The sequence below is a fragment of the Apodemus sylvaticus genome, chromosome 15, assembly GCF_947179515.1.
Source record: "Apodemus sylvaticus chromosome 15, mApoSyl1.1, whole genome shotgun sequence".
NCBI lineage: Eukaryota > Metazoa > Chordata > Mammalia > Rodentia > Muridae > Apodemus > Apodemus sylvaticus.
In genome coordinates, this window is record NC_067486.1 from 62,690,822 (window position 1) to 62,706,388 (window position 15,567).

At 41.0% G+C, this 15,567-nt stretch overlaps 2 protein-coding genes across 2 annotated transcripts in view; one reads left to right on the forward strand and one right to left on the reverse strand.

Moving 5' to 3' along the window:
• Eaf2 (ELL associated factor 2) overlaps positions 1-15,567 on the forward strand; it is a 1,192,577-nt gene that overhangs the window by 95,423 nt on the left and 1,081,587 nt on the right. The window lies entirely within an intron of this gene.
• Rabl3 (RAB, member of RAS oncogene family like 3) overlaps positions 304-15,567 on the reverse strand; it is a 37,896-nt gene continuing 22,632 nt past the window's right edge. The window contains exons 4-8 of the mRNA XM_052158389.1: positions 13,138-13,252; positions 9,502-9,652; positions 5,648-5,719; positions 2,579-2,617; positions 304-2,049 (exon numbers count right to left, since the gene is read on the reverse strand). Of these exons, the coding sequence (XP_052014349.1) occupies positions 1,984-2,049; positions 2,579-2,617; positions 5,648-5,719; positions 9,502-9,652; positions 13,138-13,252 (443 nt within the window). The 3' untranslated portion in view covers positions 304-1,983. The remainder of the gene's footprint in view (positions 2,050-2,578; positions 2,618-5,647; positions 5,720-9,501; positions 9,653-13,137; positions 13,253-15,567) is intronic.

A 15,567-nucleotide genomic window follows, 5' to 3' on the forward strand; every position in this document is an offset into this window, starting at 1 on the left:
TGCCCATGTGGGGTGCTGGGAGCCACACCCAAGTTCTTTGCAAGAGCATCAAGTGCTCCTAACTATTAACCTTTTGCTCTTCCTTCCCCCCTCTGGTTTTAGAGACAGTTTCTCTGGTTGTCCTGGAACTCACTCCGTAGACCAGGGTGGCTTCAAACTGAAGAGCTATGCCTGACTCTGCCTCCTAAGTGCTGGGTTTAAATGTATATGTCATCACAACTGGCCCTTTTATTTCTTAATAAGAAAGAAATGATAGAAATTGGGATGGGCTTCTTACTTAGGAAGAAAGGAGAGAAAAGGGAATGGGTTTTAACATACTTGTTTTTTATTAAAAGTCTTATGTTGGGAATCAACTCTAACACCTCGAACGTGCTAGGTAAGTGCTTATCACTGAGCTGCAGTCATGGAGAGGTTAGACATTATGGGTAGGGCTCTGTGAGGCTTTTGGGTTCTATCTTCCCAGCCAGGCCTCTGCCCCAATACACTTGTACTGAATTCTACATGGACAATGATTTGCATAACACTAATTACATCAGAGAACAAACAAATCACCAACCCGATGAAACAGGGCCTAGGTCTCCCCAGTGAGGAGGTAAAGATGGAGGGCAGCCCAGCTCGGGAGAACTACTTTTCAAATCCCCAAGGCCGCCTTTGCGAGTTTCTAATACTCCCTTCCAGCATATCCTGACTTCCAGAGTCCTTCTGAAGTTTAATTAAAATGCAACAGGAAAGTAGTTTTCACCTGGTTTTAAAAGAAATGAAACTGTGTATTCACGCTATCATTTTTTAATTTGGTATAAACCAGGGAGCAGAGCTCTGCTGCAGAGACAGAAGCATCTGGAAACAAGGTGTGGAACACGGCAGCCAATTACAGTCATTTTTGGCAACCAATTTTATAAACTACAGAACTGGGCCGAAAGATTAAACCAGCAAGAGATGGGCTAAAAAACAATGATGAGCAATGATGCAAACATAGACATTCACACCACCGCCAAAAAGGTGTGTCATGATTATGAAATCTCAAACACTGGCTCATAATGTATGTGAATGTGTTAACTCTGGAACTTAATTGACTTTCTCATAATTACATTGTTAACATAAGGATAATATTATTAGTTTACTGTTCATCATATTAAGGTGCATTTCAGGAACTGGATTTCGTCACAAATAAACAGAACAACAACCAAACTTGGAAAAGGAAAAAAAAAACACCAATAAATTTGTCTTATGGCGTTGTTGAGGGTCTCAGATTTCACCCAATTTCCAAATGGAAAGAAGACAGAGCCTTCCTGATAGCTGCAACCCACAGAGCGGAGGGGCTGTCGGTGTCTCACAGACCCTTCTTTTCTGGTCTGTTCTCCATGTATTATTAATTTGTATTTCTATTTAACTCCACCTACTAGTTCATCGCTCTCTCCCTCTCCCAGACACTAAGCCTTTCCCAGAGAGAGCAGAGGAGACCGGCTGCTATTCTTAGGCATCTGTGGTAATGAGGACGGAGAAAATGAAATAACACCATTTGGCTTCTCTTAAAATGACAGAGATGGTTTGGGGTGGATAACTCAGGGCTGATTAACATGACCTTTCCCCTCAGGAAGGTAAAACAACACAGATATGTTTCTGAAGCACTTAATTCGGCAGCGAGTGTGGGAAAATCGCAGGCCTGTAGAACCCTCTGGTTCCAAGCGAGAGTCAGCCTTGTCTGCAGCCCCTGCCTCCAGTCCTTCACTGCACGGGTTTGACAGGAGCACACAAGGCTTTTACATAAGCTATAAACAGGGCCGGGCGGTGAGGAGTACAGGGACGGGGCGGGGCCGAGCTAGGACCTTCTGTGCCGCTGCTGCTTCCTCTCCATTTTCCAGGAGAGGTGAGGTAGCATTTTGAGATGTTTTTTACCAAAGCCTGAGAAGTTAATGACCGATGCAGCACGAGGAGGCGTGGACGCTGCTGTTGCTCCCTCGCTCCTCCAGGGCTGAGGGCGGCTCAGTCACAGTGGAAGTTCTTCAGTGCCCCTCCGCCAAACCGCTTCCGATCAGAGAAGCCCGGAATCTGTTGGCAATAAAGAATCTTGTCACGCTGTGGCACAAAGAGTCAAATGTTGAAAGTAAACGCCTGTTTCACATTCTTGCAGGCCAGCCTGATGCTCATTATAGACCCAGGTCTCTGAGCTTCCAATTAGAAAATCATAGAATGATAAATAATAATAAGAAACTCTACAAAAACAGAAAACACCTGTCAACCAATCAATGGCAGTGTCATCTAGAAGGGATGGCTCTCCTGGGATCACTAACTGGACTTTCATATGCAGTGTCTGTTATGGAAGACTCTAGACAAAAACATCTGAAGACCAATGGTCTTCTTAGTCCAAGAGTCGCCTCGCCCCTGGGTTCTTCTTGTCCTGAAGCTCCTCTCGCTGCCTCTGCTCAGGCTTTCTCCTTTGTATTCAGGAGGACAGGAGGAAGCAAGCTGCCTGTGCCTACAGAGAGCGTTTCCTAAAACCCCCTCTGGAGGGAAAAATGGAACCCATGCTTTTCAAACCTTAAAAAGCCACTTTACCAAGAAAAAGACAGATACTAACCTGATTACCTTCTCTAAAAAAATATCTCTTCTCTATAACCTGCGAAAAACAAATGAGGATTTTAGGGCTTAGCATACTTACTTGGAAAATGTAATTAATTATAATGCTGATCAATGCAACCAGAGAAAATACTGCCAGCTTAAACACCTTTTCAACAGCTGTGGACAGCAGGTGAAATCGGATGCAGCAGCTGCGCACTTGTCCGTTTTTGAGAGGCCTGGAATTTGGTTCCCACCACATACACCGGGCAGCTCACAGCCACCTGCAAGCAGCGTCAGGGGATCCCACACCCTCTTGTGGCTTCTGCAGGTACTGTGACATTTACATGTGGCATTTATTTACTTGTGGCACACACACACACACACACACACACACACACACACACACACACACACACACAACCTTTAAAATCTGGTACTAATGGGATTGAAACTAGATTATTTCCATTAATACATACTCACTTCTAAAGGAAGGATACACCAGTGAGCAGAATATGGTGATGCACTCTACCATGAGACTTTAATCAATCCCAATATGCAGGAAGCAGAGTCAGGAGGATTAGGAGTTCAAGGCACGCCTGGGCAACTTAGTGAGTCTCAGACCATTCTGGCTCATGTAGTAAGACTTTGCTTCAAAAGTAAATAAAACTCACAAGTAAATAACACATAGAAACTAAATAAGGACAGAATCATGTCCCAACAGGTCCCTAGCGCATGGCGGCAATTAGGCCAAGTTTCCCACCAGTCAGCTCCCAAAGGATCCCAAAGACAATGTGAATGACTTGTTTCCTACAGCACTGCTGCCACCCTCAAGAAGGGCTGGCGTGAAGGAGCGAGGAATTCTGCGCACCCTGCATGTGGCCAAGGACACAGTGTTGAGCAGTGAGCGAGCTTCCCTCACAGGTCACTGGCCTCCATACACAGGAGTTTTAGGGCTCACTGAATTTGTCAGGGAGGGCAGGCTAAAGCAGTGGATGTATCTCATAAAACATCACAGCTCGCATAAAGAAGCTCACAAGACATATGTCCTAACACAACAGATTTGAGAACCATGCTTGCAGACGATGAAGGAGATAATAAAAAAAATGCTGATTCCTATCCTATCCTTGGAGACACCGCACTGGTTGCAGAGGTGCTGCTGCAAGAGATGAACCAAGTAAGTCACAGACTGGTGCAGATGGCCGACGACAGTGACCTCTGGAGACATGAAGCTGACTGGAGCAGCCTGTTCTTTCAGGCCGGGGACGCCTGCTCACACTGCCGAGCAGACAGATTGTGCTGGTTCTCTCTATATGAGACCAGGACAAAGATGCATTCCTTGGCCTTTGGGGTAGAAAATCTGGTTTCTGGTTAGCATACACCTTGAAACACTGAGTCCCTGAAGGCCCCAAAGGACTGATGCCTTTCCTCATTCTCAGCAGGACAGGGACACCTTATCATTCAGGCACAGAATTAATACCAGCTAAGGGAATCTGGAGGCCCTCGCCCCCATCTAGGCGAAGTGGCCTTGGCATTCTGGGAGGTTTTGTCTACAGAAAACGGGGCAGACTGTATTGCCATGTGTCTTGCTTTCATATCCAGTACATATTATGTAACACTAGCCAATCGCTTTACTGATGGTTCTTTACTGACATTTAGACAACAAAGTCAGCTTTCTCTTTTGCTGGGAGTGGTTCACCCCCAACTCATAAGGTCCTCTCTTATGTAAATTACTCCTTTCTTAAAACCAATCAAATAACTTGTTAATTTATTTATAGAGCTTTGTTGATAACTTAGGCTATGCTAATCTAAAAATCCATTGTTTTTCTAGGATGTGACTAAGAATTTTTATCTTAAAAAATACTTAAAACAAGTAAAAGTATGCTATTCAACCTTTCCAGATCAAACCCAGATCTATAGGATGCTGTTCTTAGGGGCAGGATTCTGTATTAGACAGGGACCTGGATCTAAACCAAACAGATGTTGTAACATTTTAGATTTGACCACTTCCCAAAAAGAAAAAAATGCCCTTATCTGTGCAGCCCAGTGAGGGAGAACAGAGACTGTCACTCTCCCAGGCCCTGGCTTGAGGGCTGACCATCTAAGAACCATGGGAATTAGTGCCTGTGTACATCTGTCTCTTCTTGCCATGCTCTAGTTAAAAAGTGAGATAAAATTTCCCTGTTGGACACATAGTCCCTTACTGGACCTCATGGTAACATACTGGAAAGGGGGCCAAATATTAGAGACTCAAATAGTTACAGAAAATGAGCTGTAAGGAAGATCCGTAATTTTAAAACTTTACTTTTATTTTTATTTACATGTTTATGTGTGTGTATCTGCTTGCTTGGATGTGCACCACAGAGGCCAGAAGAGGGGAGTGGATCGCTGGTGCTAGAGTTACAGGTAGTTGTGAACAGCTCACTGTGGGTTCTGGGACCTGAATCTGGGTCCTCTGAAGGAGTCGCAACTGCTCTTAACCACTGAGCAAAATTTCCAGCATTGAATAGATCTAATATAGAAATTAATTTTTTCCAGTAATTCATGCAGAAAAAAATCCTATATTACATTGCTATGCAAAATCGGCACCATGTGAGGCATGGAGGTGCAGGGACAGGCCAGCAGCTTAGCTCCTTCTCATTCTAGTTCAGTGACAGGAGGGTACAGACGCTCCTCACAGGGAAACAACAGAGTTCCTTTACAAAGTCATAGCAATATTTGCATGGAAAATAGTCATAGCTGAGAGAATAACGGCCTTTAACCTCTGTTCAGAGCCTCTGGGGAGACGGAGTAATGAATAATTACACAAAGCACTAAAAAACAGGTAGCTCTAAATTGTTTTGAGGAAGACTCAGATATCTTTTTAAGAGCCCCAACTGAATCCAATAGCCTTTACTCTTTGCTTAGAGAGCTCTAGTGCAGGAGTAAGTACATCAGCAGGCCTTGAGCAATTAGTCCAACAGATAAGAGAGATTAAAACAGGTATTCAGGCCGTGAAGTTTTGGGCAAAGGAACAAAAGGACACAGCATTCTACAAAGAGTTTAAGCTATCATATGTTAAGCTTAAAAATAACTTAATTGAAGCCATTACCTTATCAAAAAATCTACTGAGCTTGACAGCATTGGAGGAGCCTGCAGCTGAGGACCGTGGGTTTGTGCAATCCTGGAAGACAAAGGCACACACAGAAAAGCCAGAAGTGAGGCTCCAGGGACACTCTGCACTAAGTCATCGGGATGCTCATAAAACACCAAGCGATAGGCACCAAAGCAAGTGCAGCCATTTAGTTCCTGTTATCTGAGCAATATCGGAGGCCACTAATTCAACATACACGTCATCAAATAATTCCTGAAGAAAGCAGAATTACTAGCATATTGTTAGAAAAACCAAGGGACTGACCAGGTGACCTGCATATGTTTATAAAGTCACATAAACAGGACACATATATTGCAGACCAGGGGCTAAGTGTTCAACCAGTTAAGAACTATGCAGTCTGTATAATAGTTGGAAACATGAAAATAAGATTTAGTCAAAATAAGACTTAGCCAAAGAACAAACAGTTGTCAAGAATTTCTCTATTCCGTCATATACCACAAAGACGTCCTGGTTCTGGTAATAATGAACAGATATATTATGTAGTCAGATTCTTTATGTAGGAGAGCACGAAGCTCGGAGGAAGCTGCTCAGTCTGGGACATGTAGTCATCACAACACCTGTAAACGACAGTGCTGCCATCTCTGCTTGTCACCAGAGCTGGCCCTCTCAAGTGACAGTTGGCTTTGATCTTTACCTCAAATGCCACCAAGACCTGCTTGTGCAGGTGTCATTCCATGAAGGTAAGTGTCTTGCACACATCTGGGGCCCTCTGTGCCTCTTGAACAATTTCTGAAATTATTCTTGCTGTATTTAATAATGCTGTTTTGTAACAGCCAGGCCCACGTTTCCTTCTAATACATTTACTAACAATTTCTTGTTTTGTTCAAACACAGCATTTCAAGGATCATACTTTATAAACAATGGCTAGAAACTACAATAGTTCTCTACCCGCACCCCCCCACACACACACACAAAGAAGGAGGGGAGGAGGGAAGGGAGCTAACTGATTATAATTACAATAGTTTCCAAAGATCATAAAATACTAGGGAAATCAGGAATCTTGGAATCCAGTAATATCTGTCTTCAAATATCTGTGCCAACATTTCCAGATTGTGTACCCTGCTTAAGTCATTATGGCTCCAAAGTTGGGCTTACTCATTTGTGAAACGGAGATGACTCTATTCAGAGTTTTGTGAAATGCAAAGAGGTATTGCATGCCTGTCACACAGCAGGCACTGGGGCATCAGTTCTCTTTTTCATTGTAAGAAAATGCTATCAGACTGAATGTTCAAGAACAAAACCATTTACTCTAATACAGATGATCCCACACGTAGATTAACTACCTGGGTATATCACTGTGTACACACACTGCTGAATTTGCAATAATGTTTGAACACGTTTGTGTACCAGTTGGGACAGTTAAGAAATCAACCTTAGACCTGCATTAGATAGTTTTGCGAAACAGGTATTGATCACCTCATCAGAACGTTAAATGACATCACATCATCAGAACGTTAAATGATGACTCTAAGTAAGTTAAAATTACTAAATAAAAAAACAACAACCCTAAAATCGAACAGCAAACAAACAAGTTTTTTCTTTCCCATAAAACTAACTACTGGGCTCCACAATTCAAGTTGAGCAGGAAATCTCAAACTTCATCCTTTTTAAAATGAAAATTTTGGAGCTGAAAAAGCCATCTGCCTTTGATCATGGCTAGGGGAAAGCCTGAAAATCAGTAGCTCTAAACAGCTTGTGTGAATGTGGAAAGTGACCAGAAACTAAATAAACAGGAATGAAAAAAATGCACTATAGACATAATAACCCTAGTGCCTAGTTTTAGACAAATAATTTCCATTTACAAAGGCAGAGAGAAATTCTGACTTCACTCTTGATATATGAGTGCTGGCTTCAGGCTTCTCTGTAACGTTAGTAATTTCATTAAAGAAACAGTGAACTAGCACTAACTTTCCCACTGTATTAGTCTCAGTCTGAGGTTCTACGTTTACTTGTTAGCTCTATTTTCAATTCTCATGTTCATCTGCCCTCCTGCACTTTAATTTCTTGTATCCTCATTAGCCACTTCTATTGTTATTTCTGTTGTGTCTGGAAGGATACGCTGATAAGAGAAAGGCACCATCCTGTAAGTGACATAAGGGAGACTGACTGTAAGTGCCTAAATCCTACCACTTATCTTTTGGCTTTGCTCAAGGCTGAAGTTGGCCTTGCCATGGTCAGATAAGGAGGAGTAATGTGTCTAGCTGGTTGTTACAGACACCAGTAGGCAGGGCCACATTCCACTATATATTAAATATAAAACACAATAGGCGGCAGGCAGAGACTGAGCCAGACAGGTAGTCAATGTTTACAGATGTTAATTCACTGAGCAAAATGCATCAGACTCAGCTGAGTAATCGTAGGATAAAAGTACTAGCAGAGGCTGTAGCACGGTGGTATAGGGTGTTTCTCATGTATAAGGCCCAGCACATTACAAAACAAGTAATTAACAGTGTGCTCCTGCCAGCACTATGAGCACAAATCTCTGCCCTGAAGAACAGTTATTATAGATGTTCACAGGTGCGGTTGGTAATATAAATATGCAGTGAGATTCAGGTTACTGCTGATCTAAATGATCCTGAAGCGCCACCATTTTGAATCTTTGTTGAGGGATAATCAGTGGGAAAGGGATGTAACTTGAAGAATGTGGGCTGTGCAGTCGGTGTGCCTTATTTGGCTTCATCTTTAAAATGGAAATAAAAGTGCTTATGTTAAAGGTTGATGAGAGGCCTGTGTGTGGTGTGATCCCTACAAACCTCACAACAGCATCTGGTGACTAGCTGCCCTCAGTTCTATCAGTCAGCCCTGTACACCTGGAACAAGAGTGTGCCGAGGACAGCGTGGCAATCCTGCAATGGTGACGCGTCTCCTCCACTGAGGCTGTGGGTGAGGGCTTGTTCTGGGTTTAAATGCGTTGTTTCCTAGCTCCTTAGCCCTCTGCTCTAATTAAACTAGCTATCACAGAGATTTTATATGTAAGACTTTATATACATTAGACCTTATGATACATTCCTAGTTTATAGTTTGCAATTTCCTCATACATCTGTTTCTGTGCCCTTCAAGGTAAGCAGTTGTTGTAAGCAGTTGAGAGGGTCTTTCTTTCATTTTAATTATTTTATTTTATTTTGACTTTCTGAGACAGGGTTTCTCTGTCTTCTGGAACTCACTCCGTAGAACAGGCTGGCCTCAGACTCAGAGATCCATCTGCCCCTGCCTCCTGAGTGCTGAGATTGAGGGCTCCCTCCCCACCAAACAACAATAACCAATGTATAGTGTTACTGTAATTAATATAATTATTTTGAATTTGGTATGCTTTTTAAGTTTTTTCAAGAAAGAGTCTATGTGCTGGGCAGTGGTGGCACACATTTTTAATCTCAGCACTTGGGAGGCAGATGGATTTCTGAGTTAGAGGCCAGCCTGGTCTGCAGAGTGAGTTCCAGGACAGCCAGGACTACACAGAGAAACCCTGTCTCAAAAACCAAAAACCAAAAACCAAAAACCAAAACAAACAAACAAACAAACAAAAAAAACCAAAAAAAAAAGAAAAGATAGAAAAAAGAAAAAAGAAAAGAAAGAAAAGAAAGAAAGAAAGAGTCTATGATTTGTACTATTTGCAGAATATGGTTTGAGGATTCCAACAGCTCAGGGTGCATGTTTGAAGTGGAAGGGACCCTCATGTGACAGTCTAGGCATGCTGATTCTGATCTCTTTTGGACTCACGTGAGCCTCTGATTTGAGTACAAAGCTTCTTTGCTTAGAATAGAACCTAGACACACATTGGTGAAAATACATACCAAATTAATCTCTTCTGCGTTGAAGTCCTCAGCCAGGAAAGCAGTCCTGATTAGAACCTCGTGGCGCTTGCTGTCATGGATCTGGTCCAGTTTGGTCCCTATCACCAACAGTGGGATCTGGTTATCAGCAAACTGTTCTCGGTCATAATCCCTGTGATAAATAACCATGAAGAGGAGAATAGAACTTTCCTTTCCAATGTAGACATGTATTCTTTAAATGCAATATGCGTATGCAATTTTAGTGATAATTAGTCAAATGTCAATGTACGTATTCATGATCAATCCATTATCTACTGAATTCCAACTAGTCATCTTATTATTCAAAGTCTGTTCCTGTGTCTCTTGATAACAGGTAACTCAGACGACCAAGAGCCTACCAAATACGCCATGATCATGTGACTCAAAAATTTTCAGTGTGAAAGAAGGAAGTGGATTTAAAGCTCAGCGTGTGGGAAACCCGGGAGCCTAGCATGTAATGCAGGCGCCTCATGCACAAATTCTCTAACTTGCATATGTATTCCTCGCTATGAGCAATTAAAAAAAATCTTTTCAGAGTGAAAAGAGTTAGGGAGAGGAGGCTGAGTGACACAGCTTAGGTGGAGAGGAGGAAAACAGATGAAACGGTAAACATGATGCTAAAAGGCAAGACAGTACCAAAGAAGTATCCTTACGTGACAGTCATAAGAGGAAGAGGATTAGCCATCAGAATCTCTTAGTGTTAGAAGGGGGGGGGTCTATTATAATTAATTTTCTTCCCATTTTTACCCAAAGGATTGAGCAGCAATACAAATGATGTTTCGCATTACTGAAAGGAACATAAAGTCCATTGTTGTTAATTAATTGAAATTCTATTTGCCTATTAGAAGCAAAGTAGATCTGGACTTCTGACATGTTATAAGCTCAATCTACAGCAGTCAGCAAAATCTGCTTTTGAACAATTGATACTGCATAATCCAATCAATAAAACCCACTGGAGCGCTGCTCCTTCTCTGTCTGTCATTTGGAGCACTCTAACTGAGCTGGGGGAGAGAGCCACTTACTACGTCTCCCCACCTTTCACAGTCATCTTGCAGAGCCTCGGCTGTAGTTGTGTCTCAGAACAGAGTTGTTTTGAATTTATGTATCCCTCATATAAATATCACCATCTGTTTTCTTTGTGTGGAAGCCAATATTAGCTCATGTTCAAGGCCTATGAACTAGCACCTTCTTACCTACAGACTCCTGACTTGGGAGACACAGTTTGGATTGAAATTTAAATTATAGAGAATGAGGTTTTTAGGGTAACTTCCTTCAGGACTATTTCTTTTTCTTATATTCACAAATTCTTTCATGAAAAGTATTGTTTTCTATCAAATACCATCTTTAATATACATACTCTCTGCTATTTAAAATCTTAATGTCTTGTAGATTACTATGTAAGTATATATACATGTTCTCTCATTTTTCTTTTTAGCTTTTCATTTTTTCAAGAACTATATTCATTGAAACACAAATGTGTATGACTCACCACTTAAATATTAATTTTAAATGAAAATTATACCACATTGGCTTTGATGTTTCTTATCACCTCTTTCATTAAAAATCATACATCCAATTGAAATTAGACCTTATGTGAAAAACTGATGGAGAATTTTAGTATAGACAGATATAGTTAGTACTTCCCTAAAAAATATTAATTTTATATGCACAATAATTCTTTGAGAAATGAAAACAGCAGTTATGCATCCTTTTAATACTATAACTAAAATAAAGAAGGGTTTAAGATTCAAGAAATAAATTTAAAAAATACAATAGGGCTTTCGATTTGCTGTTTTATTACTTTTTAAAGTGGTGCTAAGGATGAACCTAGGTTCTTCTGCATGTTAGGGAACTGCCCTACTGAGCTACAGCTACGGCCCTTTTCATGGACGCTGTATGCAGATACAAGCACACGCCTTTACTCTCTCCCTTGCACATTACAAGGGAAATGACACATATTCTCTGTACCTTGTTTTGTATCCTCTGTAGTTCTCTATTTTCCTACACAGAAGCATTCCTGAATGTAACTAGACCATTATTTATTTAACGGGTTTTCTTTGGGACCTCAGAGTTGCTTCAAAATCATCTGCTGCTATGAATCAATGAAACACCACTGCACCATTGTTTAATGTGTGTGCAGGTGCAGCTCGAGGTTCCAAATGAGGCTACAGAGTCAAAGGATCTATAGCTTATGGATCTCTAACAATTCCGCCATTTTGAATTCCTTAACATCGATGTAAATATTTTCTGGTATAAATAAACTGTCTCTTACTTGTAATTTAAGGATAAGTTTCTTGAGTAGTAAAAAAATCAATGAAACTAAAATATCTTTTAAAAGATTAGAACATCAACAGACTAGTAGAATGTCTAAAGGGAAGCAGAAAGAAAATACAAGTTAGCAAGGTCAGGGATGAAAATGCGCATGTCATTACAGACTCCAGGAAGATAACGAATAATATTACAAACAACCCTGTTCACAGATTCTCAGAAACTTAAAGAAAATGAATGAGTCCTCTACAGCTCAAATTTGTCAAATTGACTTGAGACAAAACAAAATACACGTACCATCTGCTAACTATTAAAAAAAAATTAATCTGACATTGAAAACCTTTCAAAATGAAAACCTTTCTCACTGGTAAATTCAACCAATCATTCAAAGAAGAAATAACATCAAATACATACAATATCTTCTCCAAAACAGGACAGGGAAGGGCACTGAGGCCAACATTATCCTCAAATCAAACAGGCCAAAGGCATTATAGAACAGAAAGTTTAACCAATATTCCACATGAACACAGGTAAAAAAAAAATTGCGAGAAAACATTAAATCAAAACCAGCAACATCTAAAATGAAAGAATGAATTCACCATGACCATGGGATGAAAGGGTGGTTTAATATCTGAAAATCAGTCAAGATCTACCACACTAGCAATGTGTAGAAGAAATCCGATGTTCCTAACAACAACACACATACACATACATCTTTATTACTTTTGGGTAGCTGACACACACACACACACACACACACACACACACACACACACACACCTTTATTACTTTTGGGTAGCTGTGACCAAGCACCTGACAGAAACTCTAGAATGTCCCTGTTGGCTCTCAGTTTCAGAGGGAGTAGATGCATATGTCAACAGAGTCCAGAAGCCAATCTGTACTGTCAGCATGGTCAACTGATTTTGTCAAAAGAATGAAGGTGACTTAATGTATAGGATAGATACTCTTGTTACCAAATGATGCTGGGACAGGTGAACATTCAAATTTAAAATTAAGCCTAAATCACATATTTATATAAAATTAAAGCAGATCATAAATCTAATATAAAGTATTATAAACTTATAGAGGAAATGCAGGAGAAAAACCTGTATGAGATTAAACAAAGAGTTCTTAGATAGGATACCAAGGGCAAAATGCAGAGTAAGAAAACTAAGTAATTAGATTTCATCAAAATAAACACCACTGTCAGGAAAGATGCCATTCAGATAATGGAAAAAGCAGAGAGGCTACAGTAGAACTAATCACACACCTTCAAAGGATACTTTGTAAAGAGCATTCTCAGGATTGCAATCACACTTAAAACCAACTGTAAAGCAATTCCAGGCTTACCCATTTGTCACCAGGACTCCGGTTGGAACTGCATCCCTATTGAGAACTTCCAATGACCAGCGATATAAGTTTTGAGATGACTTCTTATTTGTTAAGTCGTGAACTAAAATGATACCTAAAAGAATCAGGTAATGTGATGTCATCAGCACCTCTTTACAGTCAACAAGGGCCAGCCTAGTAAGTACCCATCTTAGGGGCTCAGCGATCGGTATTCAAGTGTGACTAACACAATCAGACAAGCATTTCAAACTGTCCTATATAAATGTTTACAAATAACTAACTAGAAAGCTTTGCCACTAATACACTTTTAAAATGTTTCTTTTTCTTCCAAAGGCTATCAGAATGTCATAAAATATTCAGAACGTCTTTTTACTCTGCATCCAGCAGCCCTGAGTGCCTACTTCGTGCTTGGAACTGCTTATAGAAGCACTTCACCAATAAAGAACATTATTTATTAACAGATTACATTACTCAAAAGTTGTACGTTTCTGCACTGGTGAAATGTATTAAAATGGCACCACTTTAATTTTTATAACTGCTACTTTTCCTTTAAAAACCAAACAAAAACAGGGTCTCACCAGAAGAGGATACTGGCTTTGCTCACTGTGTCATGTGGCCTGGCCTAGAATTTGTAATACTCACGCCTCCTCCTCTCACATCTGAGGTCCAGGCATGTGCCACACTTTCAGCTCAATTGCTCTTCTTTGTTCCTAAGGTTTAATTTTTATATATGTGTATGTATGTCACTGCATACATGTGTGCAGGTGTCTGTGGAGGGAGAGAGGGCATCGGATTTCCTGGAGTGAGATTACAGACGGTAGTGAGCGACCATGTGGGTGCTGGGAATTAGAGCTGGTCCTCTCCCAGAGCAGCTAGTGCTCCTAACTGCTGAGTCGGCTGTCTCTCAGCCTCTCGTTTGTTGTTTTTGAATAGAAAAACATTGTCCTGAAGGTTTTTGAATGTCATCAACTCAAGAGTTTAACTGCATTGTTCTTTAAATTCATTGCTAGCTATGTAAGCTTGCTACTTTAAGGGATTTGGTTAGCTCACTTCAGAGACACATGCTTTTTAAGTCTACACTAGGGAGGCTGAGGCAGGAGAGCTTGAGTTTGGAGTCAGCCAAGGCAACACAGCAAGACCCAGCCTTAAAGTGCAAATGCGGGGCGGGGCGGGGCGGGAGAGGGACAGGATAAGGAGGGAGGAAAATGAACTGATGTAGGTAAAAGTCCACTGCCATACTACTGTGAAGATGCCATGTCAATTAGCAAAAAGAGAGATGCTGCTAGAAAAGAGTAAGAGGAGGAGGCAAGTGTGAATATGGACTGGAGAGGCGCTCAGCAGTTAGGAGCACTCTCCTGCTCTTCCAGAAGACCCAGTTCAATTCCCAGCACCACATGGAGGCTCACAACTGCCTGTAACTTCAGGCGACCAGATGCCCTCTTCTGGCTTCTGCAGACACTAAGCACATACAAACATCAGCTTGAGAAACAAGGGCCATATATTTTCAAACTCTTTTTAATTTTTAATTTTTGTTTTTGATTTTTTTTTTTTTGAGGTAGGGTTTCTATGTATAAGAGAGTCCTGGCTGTCCAGGACTCACTTTGAGGACCAGGCTGGCCTCAAACTCACAGAGATCTGCCTGCCTCTGCTCCCTGAGTGTGGGATTAAAGGCATGCATCACTATGCCCAGCACTGAACTCATTTTTAAGACTAAAATACTTAAAAATTTCATAATGAGTACATTTACATAATTTCCACCCCTTCTGCTATCCCTTCCAACTTCTCCTGGGTCCCTCAATTCTCTCTCAACTTCATGGCCCTTCTTTAGTTATTGTTACATATATGCATTTATAAATACAGCCTGCAGAGTGTATTTAGTGCTGCTTGTATGTTTTCGTGTTCAGGGCTGACCCCTTGAGGTTGAACAACCTCTTATCCCTAGAGGAGACTGTTTTTCTTTTGTGGCCTTCAATCACCGTGTAGCTCTTCACCTAGGGGTAGGGCCTTGTGAGATTCATCCCACCCATGCCAGATGTTAACTGTTTTTGCTGCTGTGCAGGTCTTGCTTAGGTGAGCATACTTTTATGGTCAAGTGTTCGGATAGTACATGATTAGAGGAAAGCAAAATAAAATCTCACCAGGCCAAAGAGTGTCATGCTGTCACCCAGGCTGGCTACTAGATAGACAAACAGAACAATTTAAATTTTATCTTTTGAGGCTCTCCAGGGAAGGCTTTTGAGCTCATAAGGGCATTTGGGCATTCTTTTTTTCTAATTATTTTTTCTTATAGATGGAAGTGTTTGTTTTATAGACTATGAGCTAGAAAAGTCAAGTGAGCGCCAGATGAAAGACTGACAGCTGGTGAGGGTGTATTCTAAGGGGCCTCAGTCACTTCATCGGCTTTCTGCTGACTTCAGTAGCCTGGGTCAT